General features: G+C 41.7%; 1 protein-coding gene across 2 annotated transcripts in view; it reads right to left on the reverse strand.

Moving 5' to 3' along the window:
- IMPG1 (interphotoreceptor matrix proteoglycan 1) overlaps nt 1-23,113 on the reverse strand; it is a 538,528-nt gene that overhangs the window by 336,061 nt on the left and 179,354 nt on the right. For both annotated transcript variants that reach the window (XM_068281513.1, XM_068281514.1), the window contains exon 8: nt 9,063-9,121. In XM_068281513.1, coding sequence (XP_068137614.1) covers nt 9,063-9,121 — 59 coding nt within the window. The remainder of the gene's footprint in view (nt 1-9,062; nt 9,122-23,113) is intronic.

A 23,113-nucleotide genomic window follows, 5' to 3' on the forward strand; every position in this document is an offset into this window, starting at 1 on the left:
AAACAGCACAGCGGAGAAAATATCAGGTATAGTATTCATTTTGTAAAATCTATTGGGGATATGTTTATAAAGCGTCCATCTCTGGTTTCCTTTAAGAAAAATGGCATTCCCAACAAATGGACAAAAAGTAGGGATAATAAAAATTGCACCCTGCAGGAAGAAAACACAGAGACAACAGGAGCCCAAATGGTGCAGTATATCACAGTACCAGAAGCATGTAAAATATGCGAATGTATTATACTCACAAAGGTGGGTTGCAGAAGGGCAACCGACCACTAGAAGCAGGTGGAATGCAGCTGCACTGGAGTAGGTCCCCAGTGTAATACTTATAAGCAGTATTACACTGGGGACCTACTCCAGTGCAGCTGCATTTGTTTAATGTGTAGTATGCCTAGTCTATGAGATTTAATGTTTAATCTTTTATATATATTTTTTATGCGATCCTATAGCATTAGCTTTTATACTTGTGTATTATGCACATATTTTAGCATGACCTCATGTACTAAAATAACTTTTGTTTAAATGGAACCGTATCCGCTACACGTGCATGCAAATTTATGCAAAGCATTTGAGCGTTGAATGCACTACAGTCATGTATTTTGTGTGCATATTATAACTTTATTTAAATTGCATGCAACTGCTCTGGCACTGATAGTTGCCTCTGGTAGTTGAAATCAAATTCTATATGCATAAATTTGTTTGAATGCTGTTATTTATTTATTTTTTGATTCTCATTATACAATGTTGTCTGTACTATTTGTTAAAGGTAGAGTTATGTTTTTGATATGCTGTTAGTGCTGTGGCATTAAGCGCCTTGTCTGATGATTGTAGGCACTGCTATTTGGCCTGAGGAAGTGGGTATGCACCCACGAAACGCATTGCCAGTGCAATAAAATTCTATTAATACGTGAATTTGTCTTCATTGAGGTAAGCCACCTCACTTTTTTCATTTTATTTGTTTTTAACGTATTTTATCTGCTCTGGGCGCCTCTTCCCCCTTTACCTTATTCCCAACAAATATCTCCTTTGTGATGCCCATGTAAACTTCCTTCCTGATGACTAACCTTAACCTCCTAACATTAACTGATAAAAACTTTTCTCCAACTTTAAAGGTACCCATGCATCGAAAGATTTTGGCGGCAGATTGACCAAGAGACAGATCTCTCTCGGAGAGACAGATCGAACCTAATCGGAGAGAGATCTGTTAGCTGGCATAAACCACAGATATCTTGCGAGAATTGGCCTTGTGGTACCACCATGTCACCTTGCCGCCCCAAGCTGCTTTCCCCTAACATTTTATGCCCCCCCTGGGGCCGTGTGCAGTTATACTTAAAGGAGTTCTTTCGCGAAAAAAGTAGGCAGTTAAAAAATGTGACAGATGATAAGTTTTGGGCCAGTCCATCTTTTTAAGGGGGATTCTCAGGGCTTCCTTTGTTTTCAACAGCATATCCTGAACAACATTTGCAAAATTTAACTGACATAATAGTGTGCAAGTGATTAGGGAGGCCGGCTGGTATCTTGCTATTTTGGCCGTTAAACTGTTGTTCAGGATATGCTGTTGAAAACAAAGAAAGCCCTGAGAATCCCCCTTAAAAAGATGGACTGGCCCAAAACCTGTCATCTGTCACATATTTAACTGCCTACTTTTTTCGCGAAAGAACCCCTTTAACCTGCCACCCTCCATGCTGCTGCCATCCTCGAACCTCTCCATTTGCACCCCACAAGTTTACCGGTGTTATAGCACATAAAGCACGTGTGTGACATCACACATGCACCCCACTTGCTGTATGCCAGTAGTCATATGGGGCTCCGAATGCCGGCATAGGAGGACGGCGGCAGCGCAGCCGGCAGCAGGTAAAGTATGCACAGGCACCAAGGAGGACATAAAACATTAGGGTGGTCAGCGGCCAGGGGTTTCTGTTGCGTTCGTTGTTTTTGATTATCACACGTTGTTACCGCCGTGCACCTGATCGAGCATGTGGGCCCAAGACTTTCCAGCATGTCCGATCGATACATGCAACCAATTTCGGCCCAAAATTGGTCGATCTGGCATGCTCTTGGTGGCACCAATTTTCATCTGATTCAATTATAATTATCCAATCAGATGGTCGATCGGCCGCCACATTGAGTAGTCTATGGGCACCTCTACTCTCCTGCTTAATGCCTAATACTCATGAATTTTAACTTTTCATTGTCTTCATTTCCGCTTAACCTCAGTGCCTGATTAACTGACCCTAGTATTCATCTTGGGAGCTCAATCCACCACTGCACACGTAATATCAGATTGTGTAGCTGGGTGCTGGTGCCCAAACCACAAGAAATCAAAACAAAGATCTATTTCTTCTCTCTTAAATACAAATAATGGATTATGTAAGATTTAAGGTAGCCATACACTGGTCGATTTGCCACCAGATTCGACCAACAGATAGATCCCTCTCTGATCGAATCTGATCAGAGAGGGATCATATGGCTGCCTTTACTGCAAACAGATTGTGAATCGATTTCAGCCTGAAACAGATTCACCATCTGCTGAGCTGCCGCTGTCGCCTGTCCCCCCCCCCCTTCCGCATACATTACCTGAAGCCTGGTCCCGGACATCTTCTCCGCATCACGGCATCCGCGTATAACTTTCTGTCACTCCAGTGACAGCGGAAGTTCAAATAGAGCGCCCTCTATTTGTACTTCCGCTGTCACTGCAGTGACACAGGAAGTTATACACGGATGCCGTGATGCGGAGAAGATGCCTGCCGGGAGCCGGGAGGTGATGCGGAGAAGATGCCGGGAGCCAGCTTCAGGTAATGTATACCTGCATCGATCGTACGCCGCTAGCGATGCGCTCCCTACCCGCGGGCGATCGACGGTAATTTCCCGCACAGAGCGATCGACCGGACCGATCTATTTCGGGACGAAATCGATCGAAATTTAGTGTCTAGCGTGAACGATGTGACAGCAGATTCGATCCCAGTGATCGAATCTGCTGTCGATTGGCGGGTAATCGGCCTAGTGTATGGCCAGCTTTAGGGTGGATTGTGCATGTTTTAGATGTTGTTGCAATTTTTTTTTACTTTAACCTTTTTTTTTCTTTACTGCAAGCAAATATCTGGCTAGGTACAACAAATGTGTAGCGAGAGCTTATGTATGTTTTTTATTTCCGATATTATATTATACTCCCTGGAAAGACAAGGGTGTGTTTAGGTAAATGATTTCTGTGAGAAACTCAACTCAGACACACTATAAAATTGCTCCCAATCACTATTATTATCCTACCTAATAAAAGGCAAGTGTCAATGCGTCCCATGTCTGTCCGTGCTTTTTGTGCACTGCGCATGTGCAGGGATGCAGAGACACTGCCGAGAGCTGGAGGAGGACGGGGCCAGAAGGGGCGGGCGTGTGTGCGTCACGCGCGTTGGGCGTGTGCGTAACAGGTGTGCAGCGTGCGAGTGCGCGATGGGTGCGCGGTGGGCGCGCGGCGCATTAGGGACAGCTAAGTCACTAGTCGCGGTATAATTGCGTTAAAATTGCCGCGATCATGTAAAAATCGCTAACACGAAAAAACTTACGCGATCGCTGATTTTTATGCGATTTTAATGCAAGTGTATGGGAGCGATTTTTTTAAAGCGCTCAGAAAGCACTGATGACCCAAAAGCGCTCAGAATAGCGCTTAGAGTGTGTCTGAGCCCTGACTGATTGAAGTATTTAAAAAAAATAAATTTTAAAACTGCTTTAAAGAGGAACTCCAGTGAAAATAATGTAATAAAAATGTAGTGTAAAAAAAAAAGTGCTTCATTTTTACAATAATTATGTATAAATGATTTAGTCAGTGTTTGCATATTGTAAAATCTTTCCTCTCCCCGATTTACATTCTGACATTTATCACATGGTGACATTTTTACTGTGGGCAGGTTATGTAGCTGCTCCTAGCTGTTTTGGCCATTAGAGACAGCTGTAAGCAGCTATTTCCTGTCTGTGAACATTGTTACATTGTGGCAGTTTGCCAGGATCACCGCGGTCCTCAGAGCTTCTTGTGGGAGGGGTTTCACCACAATATCAGTCATACAGCGACCCCTGATGGTCTGTTTGTGAAAAGCAATATGTTTCTCATGTAAAACGGGGTATCAGCTACTGATTGGGATAAAGTTAAATTCTTGGTTGGAGTTCCTCTTTAAATAATTACAGTACTTTCTTATAACCATGTGCCCATTTAATTCATCTGTGAGAATACTGGGCTGCCTCTACGCGGTGTATGTGACTGCGCAAGAGACTTTATTCTTGTAACGAAGATCCCAGCTTTTAACTTAGCTGTAGCGACAGCATAGATTGCTGCATGATTTTTGTAAATAGATTCGCATGAGGATTTGCATGAGTGTGCGGAAGTTCATTTTGATGTTTTGCTGTTTTGCTTGCCACATCTCTTCCAGTACCTCCCCATTAAATCTACAAGTGATTAAATGTTCTAGCTCAAGGTGAGGAGCCTGAATTACTAAAGCTAAAGCCTTTTACAGGGGTATGAGGACTGTCACCTGGCAATGGACCTGGGCTCAAGCTCTCAGAAAACAGTGCACAGCCTAGGCTGTGCAGACCCATCTCTAGCCTCCTAGCTGTAGTGTACTGCAAGGGCACCGCCTTTGACATGGGAGACCAGAATTTAAATCCTGGCTAGGGTCAGTACCTATTCAGTACGGAGTTCAAGGCAAGACTCCCTAACACTGCAGGGTGACCTCTTGAGTGCGTCCCAGTGGCTGCAGCTCTTGAGCGCTTTGAGTCTGACAGGAGAAAAGCGCTATATAAATGTTCGGATTCGGATAAGTTAGGGATGTATTTCTGCTCCTATGTGGAAGGGGGGAGAGGGTTGACTCAGCAGTGCATGCGGAGTGTTATAGAGTGGGGGCTCTTTTGTATATACTTTTGTGTGTGTGTATATATATATATATATACATATATATATATATATATATATACATATATATATATATATATATATATATATATATATATATATATATATATATATGTCATTCTGCATTTAATCTAAGCTGGCTATTGGGGATATTAGGAAATGCCGATTTCCTATTCCACAGAAGTTCCGATTTTGCCAATACTGATTACTGATCATTTTTTGCCTTCTCTGATTGGTCAAATACTTCTGGGTTGACTCTGCATTCTCTGATTGCTCCATTGATTCCGAGTTCTGTGATTGGGCTAAAATTACCAAATTGCAGTAATGCAGTATTTTTGCAGAACTGCGATTTCTGAGTTTCGTTTTCCAAGTGTCGATTGGAAATTCGGATTTCTGATCGGAAATTTGAAAATTTCAATGCTGCAAAATCCAAATGAGCATCCCTACTGGCTATAGCTTCTATAGTTTGCAAGCACATCTGCAGTATGTCATTTGGTCTGTCACAATTCTGAATCATGCTGGAACACAAAGTTAGGTTTCACTGACAGATTCCTTGCTGTGATTGGCTGAAACTAAATGCATCAATTGTATTGTATGGAAGGAAACAAATTATAATTATTCAACTGTTACCAAATTAGAGACTGGTCACTCATTGCCTATCAAAGTTAGTTATTGGGTTTAGTGTACAAACATAACAGGAAACTGTAAGTAGTGTACAGACCTCTCTATTTTTAAAGTTTAACTGAATGTGGTGATAAAGTTCTTTTACTACAGCGCTGGAAAAAATAAAGTTTTAACAACAAAACTGTCAGCATATTTTTACATATAATAAAATATTTTTCAATATAGATTACGCTACATACGGATCATGTCCTACTTTTAGCATGGTATAAATTCTGAGTAAAATGTTCAATTAAAAAAAAATATATCATTAGTGAATAATTTTCATTATTCTCAAAGTGTGGAACTGAATAATCCCAATAAGCAGCTTAATACATAGATAACGCTAACAAAATTGTTATTTCTCACTAGAAAACGAGAAGTATCAATGTAAGCCTTTCATAAATAGGCTCCCAAAAGGGTGCATGTCGTTGCTCAGTTTGGCGCGGGGAGAGCCGAATGACGGCTCTCCCTGCTGCCGCTAAACTCCGAGGGAGCGTTAAATACTATTCCCCCTCCGAGTTGTCGCAACTCAGAGGGAGATGTAATTTGTGGTCTGCCAAAACCCCCAAATTACTGCTACACGTGGTGCGCATCATAGCATTACTGCTATGACGGCGCCCAGCTTCGGCGCTCGGCTCTCAGAGCCATGCACCGAAATCAGCTGATTCTCTCCCACAACATCACAAATACTCATAATACCAAAAAAGACAAATAATTCATACACAGGAAATATCTGTTTTCTGTTGTAGTTAACTGCTTGACAGGCATTTCATATAACAGATCTGTGCTGTTGGAAGACCCTGCTAATTTCAGTATGTCAAAAATGGCAATTTTTCACTTGTACCAAAAAGCTCCACTAACGTTGTGAAACACAAGCTTAAGTAATTAACAGAAGTAAAACAAACGTGTACAGGAGGCTTCTTTTAATGAGCAGCTCAGTTACTGATGTACTATCCTTTACTGTAAACACCTTTAGCTCTATGGTATATAAAATTAGTAGGGTAAATAATCACCATAATCATCATCATCTATAGTCTTCTTAATCACAGTTCAAGCTTGAATATTATTGATTACCATAGTCATTAGCCATAATCATGAATCATAAGTAATTACCATAATCTTTATTCGAATAATGTCTCATGTAAATATGTAACCGCCTTCAATCATCATACAAGCAATACAACTCTGATATGCGTATTAGCATTCACTGAATGTTAATAACACTGAAACAATACACCTTTATCCCTGGGGGAGGCAAACAGTATATTTTATGCAGCAGAGGTCATATTTTGATTTTGGAGCTCATTAAAGTGTAGCTGTAATTAGGATGCCTTAATTTACTTAACATTGCTGCCTTTCATTTCTTTCTGCCTTTGTACTAAAACTAGTAATGCAAAAAAAAAAAAAATGAGTGTACAATAAAGTCAGCTTTGTTTGTTAATATTTTGGTTAAAGTTATCCTATTGATAGGAGACACATCTCTGGTGTTCCTGCCAGGTTTTCTCAGAGGAATCATTTTGCTTTGATTCTCTGAGAGAACTGTTAATGTAATCATTATAATTAGTGGCTCCTTAATTCAACTATTGTAATATAAAATAAAGACATAGATTAAAGGCACACTATACAGTGTAGCATTAAACACTAGTGATGATGGCCATTTTTGTTTCACCATCATTTTAGGCAAAATGTCCCATTTTTGCACAGAGGAGAATACTCATAAAAATATATGGCCTTGACAAAAACACATTTCCCCACAAATAAGAATTGTCTCATGGACTAATCTAAAACCTGGCCATTCTGTCAGATTCTAACTGCTTACTTTTTCGCTATAGTGGTCCTTCAACATGAACAGATATATCAACTGTAAGTTGCTTTGTTAAGAGAGAAGGTTATCTGTATTTAAGTTGTTTAAATGCTTTAACGTCACACTTTGTCAAACTACACATTAGTGTGAATTAGTAGTTCTTCATTTGAACTCAGTGGCACTGCTGTCTCAAAGAAGGATGAAGGTTGTGTAAACTCCATATCCTCCATTATCGTTTTGAGATAGCATTGTTCTAGAGTTGGGTAACATGCATTTAAAAAGTGGATGAGTGACAAAAGCACCAGGGCCGCTATATATATATATATATATATATATATATATATATATATATATATATATATATATAACTTGCTGGAGGCTTAAAGGATATTTTATTGTTAAAATGTCCCTGAGATTGAGTCACAGCATAAAAAAACATACTTTCCATGACTCCCCGTTCGCCCGCAACTGGCCCGGTAAAATCCACCACTCAGAGCCAGTCGGCACAGGCACTCCCCTGTCTTGCTCCCGTGTCCCGTCGCTAGTATCGTTTAATGCCTGCGCAGTAGCACTGTAGAGGCGCAAAGCACCCACGGCGACGTGAACTCAGCGGGAACACATGTGCAGCTGGCCATGCATGCACAGTTGGCCACAGACTGGAGGACTTTCCAGGGCTGATTGCAGGCAAACGGAGAGCCCGAAGAGGACGTAGTGGGAGCGATCAGGCCGGAGGGGCTGGAGGAAGCCCCAGGTATGTATGTTTTTTTTGCTGTGGCCCCGTCTCAGGTTCCCTTTAAGGTGTGAAAACATCTTGTGAGAAAACTCAGGAGATAGAGGCCATAGCTTTGTAAATATATTTACAGGGTGTCCCATAAGGAAGAGGCAATATATAATTAAAATGGTAGGCGGTAGAAACTGCTCTCATATGAACACAAGGAATGGTGGTGGAGGGACATCTTTTGTGTGGCCTGTGAACTTCATCCACCACTGGATTCAGCTCACATTTTTCAAATCAAACAGCGATAATGTGATACATGTTCTAAAGGTAGAATTTAGTGAGAAAAATATGAAGTGAGTTCTGCAATATTTGTGATAGGAAACTCAGTAACATTAAGAAAAAAATACAAACGGAAATATTAAAATATAAGTCGCTTTAAAATTCATCTCTGCAAACTATTGCAGGTCCACTCTGCGCATGCGCAGGCTTACTGGCTACTTCCTCCTCTAATGTCCCACTCTCCTTTGCCACACATCATGTTGCCATGCACACACCTGCGCATGCGCAGAGCGGACCCGCAGACTCCGGTACTCTGGGTCAATGAAGTTTATATCGGACAAACCGGGAGGAGGAACGTTTAGCAAACTGGCTGATGAGTGTATGCACAATACCAAATATATGAGAGTATACTGAAATGCATACCCACAAGCTCTGCCCAGGGTCCATTGAAGTGCACACTGCACTGCAGATGCACTCCATTCCATTGAAAAAGGTATGAAACCTGTGAGGCTGACACAGTGCATTTGTTGTAAATCTAACCATTTAGGGGATTCAGTGAATCTCTCTCTCTCTCTCTCTCTCTCTCTCACACACACACACACACACACACACACACACACACACACTCGCACTTACACACACACTCACACACACTCACCCGATATCACCTGATATTAAGTATTAGAACATATCTGTCTTACCTAAATCGTAATACTTGTATTTCTTTGAATCCTGGAAGTTTCTCAAAAACTTTTTGCATCTAAGAAGAGGAACAAAGAATTGCATTACTATTGGTTATAACATTATTTCAGCATAGCTAACAATTTATCATGCTACTTTTATTTTTCTTTTATTTCTTTTTTAACACAAGTTCCAGACAGTTAATATCCATAAGAGAATCACTGTCTGAGTGATTAGTTTGTGTGATCCAACAATACCTGCAGTGGATTATATTATAAACTGTAAACTATTATAAACTGTCTATTACATAGGTAAAAAAAACTTCCCCACTCCTTTCTTGTGCTATGTCAGATCATTAGGAAGGACTTTTGAAGGTAAGTGAAAAAAGTGATTATGCAACTGTACTATACGTTACACGCACCTGCAGAAAATAATGTTTGGCCTATATTAAATTAACTTTTCTCCTAAATGTTCTCAAAAGAGATGTTTTCACACCTTATCAATAACATACTTTTTAAGCCCCCAGCAAGTGAGAGAATACTCAAGATAAGTTTGATATTTTTATTTTTTGGTTTTTTTTTCAACCTATTTTTTAGTACATTGTTAGGTGAGGAAAGGTTTTTTATTTTATAGGTAAGATGAAAAACTATCTCCTGGAAGAAAACTCAGGAGGAAAAATTGAATTGAATTAGGGGCTATGTGTTAAATCCTGGATCTCCAAGTATTGCATTTACTAACCTTTTATCAATCCTCATTGTGATCTGATATTACCTAAGTGAAGGTTGCAAACATTTGCCAATAGGAGAACGCATAGATTCTGCACTCTGCTCTTGAACAGTAGTGAACTGGTCAAGGGCTCTGCCTTTGACATGCGAGACCAAGGTTCAAATCCTGGCTAGGGTCAGTACCTTTTCAGTAAGGAGTCCCTGGGCAAGACTCCATAACACTGCAGGGTGGCCCCTTTAGCACTCCCTTAGCGGCTGCAGCTCTCGAACCCCTTGACTCAGACAGGAGAAAAGGGCTACACAAATGTTAGAATTACTATTATTTTCAGTGCAAACTACTGCTAGAAATATACAGTGCACACAGTCCACAATGTAAGAAGTTTGTAGGCAGCAACCATAAAGGCTAGCGAACAATGAAAATGAAACGTAGTTGAAAACAGATGTTACTTTCCATATGGTGTGTGTGTGTGTGTGTATAGTGCGTGTGTGTGTGTGTATAGTGCGTGTGTGTGTGTGTGTATATATATATATATATATATATATATATATATACATATATATATATATATATATATATATATATATATATATACATATAACCTATTTAGTTCCCCATTACCTTTTAGAATAAGTTTATTTTAAACTTTCAGTTTTCTGATTTCTACCTCTGGCAGACTACAGAATAGTGTAGTCATCATTCATCATCTTAGAAACTGTATTCATATTTAGCTTTTACTGCATTTTCAATTTCTGCAGATCTTTTCATAATGCCCAACTTGTTCAATCCCAACTTTTTCTTCCACTAATAAAGTGTTCTGTTCAATAATAACTATTGGACAGTGAAGAGTTGACAACTACTGTTCATGTGACATCTTTCCTACTCATCACAAGCTGTGCAGCCATTCTTACTTTCATAGCTTTACATTTTAAAATGTCTGTCGGGGAAAAAAAAATAAATGAGAGACTCTGCTGAGCTATTGTATCCACACAGTGCTAGGAGAAAATAAGATATCAGCATTGTGGATTTACTTCTAACAATACAAATTTCTTGCTTATCATTTTTGTTTTGCTTTTTTTGCTTTTTGAGCTAGTGACTTGCGTCTCGTGCCCACATATGTTCTGATGCTACTGGCAACATGTTTATTCCTGTCTGAATTTTTAAAGAAAACTGAACTGAATGGAACATACATGGAAGCATATGAACAAAAATGTGACTTAACTGAATGTTCTTGTTTAATACTTTCTTTATATCGTCTTGTGAATCACTGACTCAGAATGAGCAAGACGTTTTTTTGAATTAGGATGATACAATTTATTGGCTAACTTGAAAGAATTAGGGGTAAGCTTTCAGCTATTCAGCCTTCATCAGACTTGAATCCTGTATGCTGACAAGTTGTAGAGCACACAGCTATATACATGCAACAACAAACATTTCTTACATTGATATGAGGTTGATGATATTTAATGTCAGAATTATTTTTCTGCCTAAACAAACTGCATCCATTTTGCTTGTAGCTAACTCTTGAACTTGGAATTTATGGTTCCTCTGTACCAGTCTGGATCTTATGTGAGGATTGAGTAAAGAAAGGGTCTTATCTATTAGTCATAAATTAGCCAGAATCCTCTCAAGACCCTTATTGGATGTTTTTTTTTTTCAATTAAGGCATCCTAATGACGTGTTTGTTTTGAAAAAAATTCTATGTATCCACTTTTGATGTTGCATGTGGATAGCTGAATGCCCTAACAACTTGTCAGTATATGCGATTTCGAGTCTGACCAAGGCTGAATAGCCAAAAGCTTACTCCTAAATATTTTATGTTAGCCAATAAATGGTATCATCCTGATTCAAAACGTCTTGCTTTTACTGATGGCTAATATGCTACAATACCCTACTGACTCAGAATGCTACTAAAAGACTGCCAAATCCACAAATCAACAATTGCAGCCAAACAAATAGAACTCTTAGGGATTAAATAAGGATGGCAGTTTCTATGCTCCCCTCAGTTCCGGGTTTCCATTAATTGTTTAACCTGTAATGAACGATACCTTACCTAACCATAAACCAAAGATTTTAAAATCTCATTGTATGATTGAGCACTGACCAAATGGTAACTTTGGGCCTCACAGGGCAACACATGCAGACTTGGCACTGGAGTTGCTATGGTTCCCAGCCTGCCTAGAATGGATAAATATGTGATTGGTTGTTCTAATGAAAGAGCTAATTCTTAAAAGCTTATGTACTTTACCCTGCGGCTGCCCAGTGTCACAAACTTAACTTGTTTTTTTTTCCATTATAGGTCATGCAAGCATACCGTCCTTTTGTCTGAGTCCCTGGTCCTACCGTCTTTTGTCTGAGTCCCTGGTCCTACCGTAATGCAAAGGTGTGTTAAATTCCATGATATTCACTTAATTAAGTCACATATAAGAATACAATATACAGTACATTATGCAGTCAAGAAAATAATAAGTTCTTTTGGGAGGCCAAATTCTTTTAGTAGCTAATTGGCCTGCTTATAACTGCAGCCAGCACCATTTTAGAGGATCTAAAAAAGCATTTTGAATAGTTTGTTTCTGTTATAGCTGTGGAAATGCAATTATTGGTAAGCACAATCAGCTATCACTCTTACGCTGGATTCCCAGTGATGCATTGCATAACACGTGTTAAAATGTGTGTGAACTGCAATGATGACTGGACATAGATGGTAAGGCAGAGCATACATGCAGCTAGTTAGAATAACGCGATCCATTACAATGCAAGGATGTGAGCAGGCCTGATTTTATGGGCAGTGAGAGTACATGTAGAATTATTCTGTATTGCAACTGATGCATTCTGAAATGGCCTTCATTCTTACAATCAGCAGGATAAAAATATTCAGTCAGTAAACTGATTAACCCTACAACTTTCATCTATTGTAAGATTTCAAAATCAAGCAAAAGGACACACACACACACATATAATACTTAATTATATCATATTATATATGACATGTAATATGACATTACATAAAGAATGTGGTGCCTTTTATGGCCCAGAAGCTTTAAAAGCTCTGGTAATGTCATAATTTATTACAGGTACAAATGCCATTGTTATACCATTTATTTAAGCTATAAAGAGCCAGAGTGTAATTAATTTCACTTACTGTTTATTGCAGTTCAAATATCAAGCTGAATATAAAAAGCTTATGTAGAATAAAATAATAGCATTACATATAAAACATTATTGTTCCGTATGTAAAAAATCCACAATGAATCCAGGCCATGTTTTATTGTGGACCTGAAACATAAATCATGTTTCGCTTTCTGTGCACTTGCTCTGGTGAATCAGCCCTGTGGAGGATTAAGTATGTGAGGTTTATGTACATGTGACTCTGGCTGTGTGTGAGGCATCACAACCAGGTGATCTTTCATAGATTAACTATGATCCTCAGCGCTCTCTTTTGCATTCCCGCACACTGTGAAGCCTGCTGCAGACACCTTGTGCTCAATATTGGAGGCCGTCACCCAAAAAAACATATATGCAGGAGTCAGGGCTAAGTTTAAACACAGGGGGGTACACTTTATTGCAACAACTAAAAATCATTAAAATAAAACACAAACTCACATCGTGGGTCCGTGCACACTGGACCGTTTTGCTGTAAAACGCATCAATACACTATTGCACAATAACCAGTAAAGTGTCAAGTGCTGAGAAAGTCACCAGACATTAGTTCAGAGAAAGCCCGCTCTCCTTCCTGACCAGGTTTCGGCCTTCCCCCGTCATCAGAGGATCAGATCCTCCTGGGCACACTCATTCTGTCTGTACTCTTAAAAAACATGAACTTCCCTCCCCTTACTAGCTGGGTTAAAATAAAATAGTAAGTGGAAACTAACTACTGTCTCATGGTTTAACACCTGACAAACTGACCAACCAAATAAAGTCACATCTGTAGCATGTTACTTAGAGGGAAGCTTACGTGACATGATGACACACATGTGTATGTACAGTGCCAAGCACACATTTAAATATGCTGTGATGTTTTTCTCTTCTTTCTCTGCCTGGAAGAGTTAATATTCAGCTATGCAACAGACAGCTTTTCTTCAGTCGGGACCCAGTCAGATATAGCTATCTATAGCCTTCCTCGCTGATAAGGAATTACAGCCATAAGAAGCCCAGTTCTCTGCCAGGAGTGGATCGATAAAACAGTTTAATAATTCATATATTTGAGCACTCTGAGACACAGGACAGACTGTTTCATTGAGCTGAGGCTGAGGGTTTTTTTTAAGTTTGTGGACATAACATGTGGGGTATCTAAAAGTCATTTTTTAGAGGTAGGAGGATAAATACAATTGTTTATTTTATCTCATTGTTTTCACTTGAGTTTCACTTTATTTTTTTTTTACTGGGAAAACATCGCAGTGACAAAATATTATCTATACAACCTACTGCAATGTTTTAAACATATTAAATATTTTGCATTTGATTATATTCTACAAATTTTAGTTTGTCATAATCCCATCCTCCACACTGTGCTGCTAGTGTCTTGGGAAAACAAAGTAGGCAAAATCTAAATGTACTTGAAGCTGGGATGGCAAAATGTGTTCTATATACTGTAAGTTGTATACACAGTTTTGTGTTTTGAAAATTATTAAAACGTGCCGATGGTGACAGCAATATTGCTGTTTTCCATTGCAGCCACAAAGATACAGTAACATCAATGTGGGACAAATTGATTCTGGATTTGAGCCACCTGAGAATGTAGAAATGATGAACTAAGAAAAGGCTTAGACTGATGAATTTCATGATTCAGTGACTGTTCTAATTTTATAGACTTTTTGCAGACTCTGATCTTATCCTTTGTAAGTACTAGGCAAGGATGGCTGCCTATGCTTAGCCTTTAAAATAGGTTGTTCATGGTATCGATCAATAAGCTACTCTTTTAAACTGTACATGATAAATATAACATGAAAAGAATGAAATAGATGCTGCTTCAGATAATATGGTGAATGATACTGATTACATTTATAATAAGAAAGAAGCAATGAATAAATATATTCATCCCCTGTACTATTGACTTCTGAGGATAGCGCATGTAATTGTTGGCAGAGCACATTTGTCTGACTGCACACTGTTTGCAGAGATTTCTCAATGCAAGAACATTCGTAAACCAGTAGCTTGTTTATTTTGATCTGGCAGGTGAAAAAAAAATAGTTTAGTCTTTACATGGCTGAATCATTTGTTTTTTTGTTGTAACCTAAACAGTACAAAAAAACTATTTATGTAATGGGGTGGTATAGCAATTGCTGTAGCACGTATTGTGGCTCTAATGCAGCCCAGGACATAAGGAGACTAGACTTGCCCTAAGCTTACAATGTAGCCTTTTTATTTGCAATCACAAGACATTTGTACTTAAATTATGTGGATGTAATGTACCCAGAGAAAGGGAAGAGTATGCCTGCAGTGTAGGGGTTGGGTAAATCATTGGGTAGAAGATGGAATAGAAATAGACTTTAGGAATGTCCATGGGGGTGGGGAGATAAGGAACCCCAATTTTCAAGTGTGTCTGGGGACCAAAACTTAAAAGTAAAAGAGCCCTTCAAGAATCTATGTGGGCTCATTTTCTTAAATGAGTACTGCAATCTTACACTTAGCAAGAACTGTGTTAAAAACTGACACAAGTTCCTGTTGTGTGCCCTAGAGACAATTGAGGAGATTGGGTATTATTCCAGGCTAACTTTTAAAGTATCCCTGACCTGGTCCCCCCCCACTTTAAACTTTTATTAGTGTTTTATTATTGGTGCTGTGGCTATACAGCACCAACCTCCCCCTTCAGCACCCCCTTTGGCCCACATTATGCTCAGTCTTAATCTTCAAAATAAGAGCAGGGAGGAAGTGGCAGTTCTTCTGCCCATGCATAATTATGCCCCTCCACCCGCTGCTTTGTGATTCACTGCACAGCGCAGGATAGCTGTGCTGTGTGTGCGTTTGTGGTTATTGAGGTTGGATATCCTTCCAACCTGAATTAACACAAGCCCACACAAGTGCATCTACCCTGCGCGCTGTGTGCAGTGAATCATATACGGACCTAAAGCTGCGAGTGGAGGAGGCAGAGTTAAGGATGTGCTGAGGGGAGTAAGAACTGCCACTTCCTCCCCACCCATAATTGATGCAAGAATGGGGGCCTCAGGGGGGGCTGGAGGGGGGGGGATGGTGCTGTGTGCTGAGCACCAGTAATAAAACAAAATTAAAATTATGGGGTGGAGGAACGAGGACAGGGGTACTTTAACTTCTCAAAAATCTGTAAATCTAAATATATCTCCTCCTTGTAGTATCTTCTAGCTTGCTGGAGGCTTAAAAGGTATTTTAGTGAAAATATCACCTAACCTGGTCCTAATTGCCCCTGCCTGTATCAGGAAGAATCTGCTAAAAAGTACTGCTTCCAAAAATCCTTTAGGTTCACTGCAAAGCAAAGTTAAAATTATTCCCATTTAAGTGATCATTAAGGGCTCAGCCACCTTAAAAGCGCTTTTCTGAGCGCTTTTGATTGATTAGCGCTTTCTAAAAATCGCTCCCATTCGCATTCATTAAAATCGCTGTAAAAATCACATAAAAATCACCGTGATTTTTTGCGTATGTAATCACGGTGCTTTTACACAATTATTACCATTAATAAAAGTGAATGGGAGTGATTTTTAAAAAGCGCCCAGAAAGCGCTAATCAGTCACAAAGCGCTCAGAAAAGCACTTATAGCGTGGCTGAGCCCTTAGGTCTCTTTCACACTACAAGAGCTTTTCTAAGCACTTTCTGATTTTAAAAGCTCTTGCTAATGTTATCCTATGTGTGTGTTCTCACTGGAGCGATGTGATTTTGTAAAAATCCCCCATAGCATTGCATTAGCATGAGCTTTTAAAATCTCTAGCACTTAAAAACTGGGATGGAGAAGGCGCCCCCCAAAAAATAGGTGGTGGTGGATGAACGGTATATCTATGTTATGTGACTAAAAATAGCAAAAAATATAAATAATAAAAATGGCTTACCTCAAAGGAAGGGGCAAAGCCAATTTCAAGCAAAAGGTTTATTATTCAACAGACACTATCAATGATAACGTGTTTCGCGGAACACCGTCCGCTTCCTCAGATCAAATACAAAGCAGTGTCTTTAAACTGTAGACAGTAAGTTCGGAGCGTCTTTAGGCAATCGGCGAGCTCTATAGACTTTAATGGGCAGGTGAACTTATAAAAAACTTTCAGGCCTCATTCAGAGTGGGACGTTGCGGAGTTGCATTATAAAACTCTTATAACGCAGCTTACCGCACTGCAATGCTAATCCTAACATGTAGCATTACCTCTATATGCACACGTTACCAGGTACAGGAAAGCATACTTTTCATTGTCTGTATGCTTTACTGTACCTAGTAGGTAGTAGTAGGTAGAGATGTCACGAACCTCCGATTTTTCGGTTCGCGAACCTTCGCGGAAGGTTTGGTTCGCATAAAAGTTTGCGAACCGCAATAGACTTCAATGGGGAGGCGAACTTTGAAAAATAGAAAGAATTATGCTGGCCACAAAAGTGATGGAAAAGATATTTCAAGGGGTCTAACACCTGGAGGGGGGCATGGCGGAGTGGGATACATGCCCAAAGTCCCGGGGAAAAATCTGGATTTGACGCAAAGCAGCGTTTTAAGGGCAGAAATCACATTGAATGCTAAATTGCAGGCCTAAAGTGCTTTCAAACATCTTGCATGGGTATACATCAATCAGGGAGTGTAATTAGAGTTCTGCTTCACACTGACACACCAAACTCACTGTGTAACGCACTGCAAACAGCTGTTTGCGTAGTGACGGCCGTGCTGGACTGGTGCGCAACATGGCCAGAGTGTAGGCCGTGGCGTTTTTCAAGCCCATATGGTCGCCGGGCTGTGGTAGCTCAATGATAGAACAACAGTGACTGTCCAGCTGATCAAATTTGGTCTGACCACAATGAAGCAACGACCTTATTATCTTTTGTGTACCACCCCCACCCGAGACACTCAAATAGCCGCCGGTCATTGCTTCATTGTGATACGCAAGCCCCTTCACTGCGGCAAGGTAATGATCACGAAGGGGGATGGGCACATGTACATGCCTTTTGTTTTTTTGTTGCAGCCGCCCGCAGTGCAGCCAGAAAAATTAGCTAGGCATGTACACGCACCAGAAAAATTAGTGTAGCGGCCGCTGCTAGCAGCGGCCTTAAAAATTCAGGAATCTGCCTAGAGTCCTGGACCCTGTTGGTGGTGGCGGAGAAGGCAAGCGGCCTGCAGGCAGAGATGCTGTGTGTGGGGACTGACTTAGTCTTCGGTCGTGCAGTAGCCCTCCGTGATCCATTCCTCATTCATTTTGATAAAGGTCAGGTACTCAACACTGTCGTGACTTAGGCGACTTCTCTTCTCAGTAATTATGCCTCCAGCTGCACTGAAGGTCCTTTCTGACAGGATGCTTGCGGCAGGGCAAGAGAGAAGTTGTATGGAAAATTGGGACAGCTCTGGCCACAGGTCAAGCCTGCGCAACCAGTAGTCCAAGGGTTCATCGTCGCTTTTTTCGCAGTGTCTACATCCACACTCAAGGCCAGGTAGTCGGCTACCTGCCGGTCCAGGCATTGGTGGAGGGTGGATCCGGAAGGACTATGGCGAGGATTTGTACTAAAGAACTTCTGCATGTCTGACATCACCCTGAGATCGCTGGAGCGTCCTGTCTTTGCCTGCGTGGACTTGGGAGGAGGAGGGTTACTGCCAGTGGTACCTTGATTGCGTTGTGCAGCCACATCACCCTGAAACGCATTGTAAAACATCGTCGACAGCTTGTTATGCAACTGCTGCATCCTTTCGGCCTTGTGTTGAGTTGGTAACAGGTCCGCCACTTTGTGCCTGTACCGAGGGTCTAGTAGCGTGGCCACCCAGTACAGGTCATTCGCCTTGAGTTTTTTGATACGGGGGTCCCTCAACAGACTGGACAACATGAAAGAGGACATTTGCACAAAGCTGGATGCAGACGTACTCTCCATCTCCTCTTGCTCTTCCTCAGTGACGGGATGCAACTCCTCTTCCTCCCCCCAGCCACGAACAATACCACGGGAACGTTGAGCAGCAGAAGCCCCCTGTGATGGCTGCCGCTGTTGTTCTTCTTCCGCCGCCTCTTCCTCCTCCACAGAAACACCTTCCTCATCATCACCATCATCAGAGTCTGACTCCTCTCCTTCCCCACACGACTCCTCTTCTTCCTCCTCCTCCTCCCCCCTCTGTGCTGCCGCAGGTGTTGTGGAAACATCGGGTTCGGGTGTAAATGGCTCCCACGACTCCTGCTGCCGTAACTCTTCTCATTCACGCTCCTCCACAGCTGTATCCACCACTATACGCCCAGCACGCTCCAGGAAGTAGGCATAGGGGATCAAGTCGCTGATGGTGCCCTTATCGCAACTCACCAGTTTGGTCACCTCCTCAAAGGGCTCCATGACCCTGCATGTATTTTGCATCAGTGTCCAGTTGTTGGGCCACAACATCCCCATCCTCCCAGATTGTGTCCTTGTACTGTAATGATACAGGTACTGGGTGACGGCTTTCTCCTGGTCTAGCAGGCGAGAGAACATCAGCAGGGTGGAATTCCAGTGAGTCGGGCTATCGCAAATCAGGCGTCTCACCGGCAAGTTGTTTCTACGCTGAATGTCCACAAAGCGTGCCATGGCCTTGTAAGAGCGCCTGAAATGCCCACACAACTTCCTGGCCTGCTTCAGGACGTCCTCTAAGCCTGGGTACTTGGACACAAATCTTTGCATGACCAGATTCAGCACATGTGCCATGCACGGTATGTGTGTCAGCTTTCCCAAATTCAACGCAGCAATGAGATTGCTGCCGTTGTCACACACCACGTTGCCAATCTCAAGCTTGTGCGGGGTCAGCCATTGATCCACCTGTTTGTTAAGAGCAGCCGGAAGAGCTGCTCCAGTGTGACTCTCCGCTTTCAGGCAAGACATGTCTAACACTGCGTGACACCATCGTACCTGGCATGCAGCATAGGCCCTGGGGTGCTGGGGCTGTGTAGCTGGAGAGGAGATCGCGGCACCAGCCAAGGAGGAGGAGGAGGATGACGACAGCGAAGCGGTGGTAGCAGGTGGAGAGGAGGTGGCTGGAGGCCTGCCTGCAAGCCGTGGAAGTGTGACAAGTTGGTCCGCTGCGCAGCCACGTATTCCCTGCTTGCTGCCATCGGTCACCAGGTTGACCCAATGGGCTGTGTATGTAATGTAGTGGCCCTGCCCGTGCTTGGCAGACCAGGCATCCGTGGTCAGGTGGACCCTTGACCCAACGCTGTGCCAGAGATGACACCACTTGCCTCTCAACTGCACGGTACAGCTTGAGTATGGCCTTTTGTGAAAAATAATTGCGGCCTGGTATCTTCCACTGCGATGTACCAATGGCCACAAACTTACGGAAAGCCTCCGACTCCACCAGCTTGTATGGTAATAGCTGGCGAGCTAATAGTTCCGCTACGCCAGCTGTCAGACGCCGGGCAAGAGGGTGACTGGCAGACATTTGCATCTTACGCTCAAATACTTCCTTCACGGACAGCTGGGTACTAGTGATGCTCGGATACCCCTTTTTATTATTCGAGTTTGGTCGAATTCGAATTGTAAATTATTCGCGTTCGGTCGAATATTCGAATCGAATTTTTTTTACTATTTGATTCGACCTCGGAATTCGAGCTCACTATTCGAGTCGGTATTCGAGCTCATTATTCGAGCTGACTATTCGAATTGGCCTTAAATAGCTTCCAACACTTGTTTTGAGGGTGAATGATGCAAGAAACATCTTTTTTTCCAAGTAACAACAGCAAGTGAGTATGTGGGGATGTTCCTTTAAAAAAAAAAAAGGTGGAAAGAGAAGTTGTGTCCAAAATGTTGTTCAGTACTGTATATACTTCTTCTTCTTCTTTATCTTCTATATCTTCTTCTTCTTCTTCTATATCTTCTTCTTCTATATCTTCTTCTTCTATATCTTCTTCTATATCTTCTTCTTCTATATCTTCTTCTATATCTTCTTCTTCTATATCGTCTTCTATATCGTCTTCTTCTTCTTCTTCTTCTTCTTCTTCATCTTCTTCATCATCATCATCTTCTTCATCTTCTTCTTCTTCTTCATCATCTTCTTCTTCATCATCTTCTTAATCTTCTTCTTCTTTGTCTTCTTCATCTTCTTCATCTTCTTCTTCTTCATCTTCTTCTTCTTCTTCTTCATCATCTTCTTCTTCTTCATCTTCTTCATCTTCTTCTTCTTCATCTTCTTCATCTTCTTCTTCCTCTTCTTCATCTTCTTCATCTTCTTCTTCTTCTTCATCTTCTTCATCTTCTTCTTCTTCATCTTCTTCTTCATCTTCTTCTTCATCTTCTTCTTCTTCTTCATCTTCTTCATCTTCTTCATCTTCTTCTTCTTCATCTTCTTCATCTTCTTCTTCTTCATCTTCTTCTTCTTCTTCTTCATCTTCTTCATCTTCTTCTTCTTCATCTTCTTCTTCTTCTTCTCCTGCTTCTTCTTCTCCTTCTTCTTCTTCTTCTTCTCCTTCTTTTTCTATATCGTCTTCTTCTTCTTCACTTATTTCTCTTTTATATTTTTTTTCTAAAGAAATGCAGCTATTTTTGAGCGTAATAAATAGCTGGTGGCGCACGCATGTTGGAAGCGCCATTGTATGTGCTCCCTGGCAGTGGAAACAAACAGACAGCAGGAGGTAAATTCAGCAGCAGGAGGAGGAGGATGATTGTGTGGCAGCAGGCAGTCAATGAGGCAGGCAGCGAGACGAGACATAATAGGCTGTGGTACCTAGCGGTGGTACCAGGCCGTAAATACACAGTATGAGGTTCCAGACAGCGGTCATGAAGCCCACATCATGTCCAATACACAACTGGGACAACACAGTTTTCAACCCGGACACCTCTAAAAATAATATCACACAGTATTAATAAAAAGTATATATAATTTTTTGTTTTTTTTTAAAGAAATGCAGCTATTTTTGAGTGTAACAAATAGCTGGTGGCGCACGCATGTTGGAAGCGCCATTGTATGTGCTCCCTGGCAGTGGAAACACACAAACAGCAGGAGGTAAATTCAGCAGCAGGAGGAGGAGGATGAGTGTGTGGCAGCAGGCAGTCAATGAGGCAGGCAGCGTGACATAATAGCCCTGGTACCTAGCGGTGATACCAGGGCTGTAAATAAACACAGCAGGAGGTCCCAGACAGCGGTCGTGCAGCCCACATCGTGGCCAATACACAACTGGGACAACACAGTTTTCAACCCGGGCACCTCAGAAAAATTAAACCTTTTTTTTTTTTTTTTTATGGTTTATTTGCTTTGTTTTTACAACAAATTACACAGACAGATATAGCTATTGTTTGACATAATAGCTGGTGGCAGAGTGGCAGCAGAAGGTAATTCTGTGTACCCTGGCAGTGGGAAACACAGACAGACAGCAGCAGCAGCAGGAGGAATGGAGGAGTAATGTGAGCAACTATTGTTTGACGTAATAGCTGGTGGCAGAGTGGCAGCAGAAGGAAATTCTGTGTACCCTGGCAGTGGGAAACACAGACAGACAGCAGCAGCAGCAGGAGGAATGGAGGAGTAATGTGAGTGTGGCAGCAGGCCAGGCAGGCAGCGTGACATAATAGCCCTGGTACCTAGCGGTGATACCAGGGCTGTAAATAAACACAGCAGGAGGTCCCAGACAGCGGTCGTGCAGCCCACATCGTGTCCAATACACAACTGGGACAACACAGTTTTCAACCCGGGGACCTCAGAAAAATTAAACCTTTTTTTTATGGTTTATTTGTTTTGTTTTTACAACAAATTACACAGACAGATATAGCTATTGTTTGACGTAATAGCTGGTGGCAGAGTGGCAGCAGAAGTTAAATCTGTGTACCCTGGCAGTGGGAAACACAGACAGACAGCAGAAGGGCAGTACACAGCAGCCCACTGTAGGTGTAAAATGTGTGGCTGCAGGCGACGTAATAGTCAAAGTGAACCAGGCTGGCTTAGTGAGCAAGAGCCAGGAGGTGGTAAAGGGTGGTAAGGCACATTAACGATGGTTCTTCCGGTAGCCAGTTCATGTCCCCCTCTCGCCGACAACAGGGGCCAGGAACTCGCCTTCCACCCACGCCTGGTTCATCTTGAGAAACGTCAGTCTGTCCACAGACTTGTAAGACAGACGTGAGCGTTTCTCGGTGACCACGCCACCAGCTGCACTGAAGCAGCGCTCGGACAGCACGCTGGAAGGGGGACAGGACAGCACTTCCAGGGCGTACTGCGCCAGCTCGCTCCAGATCTCCAGGCGCTTGACCCAATACTCCATGG

Source organism: Hyperolius riggenbachi, chromosome 4 (genome assembly GCF_040937935.1).
Source record: "Hyperolius riggenbachi isolate aHypRig1 chromosome 4, aHypRig1.pri, whole genome shotgun sequence".
NCBI lineage: Eukaryota > Metazoa > Chordata > Amphibia > Anura > Hyperoliidae > Hyperolius > Hyperolius riggenbachi.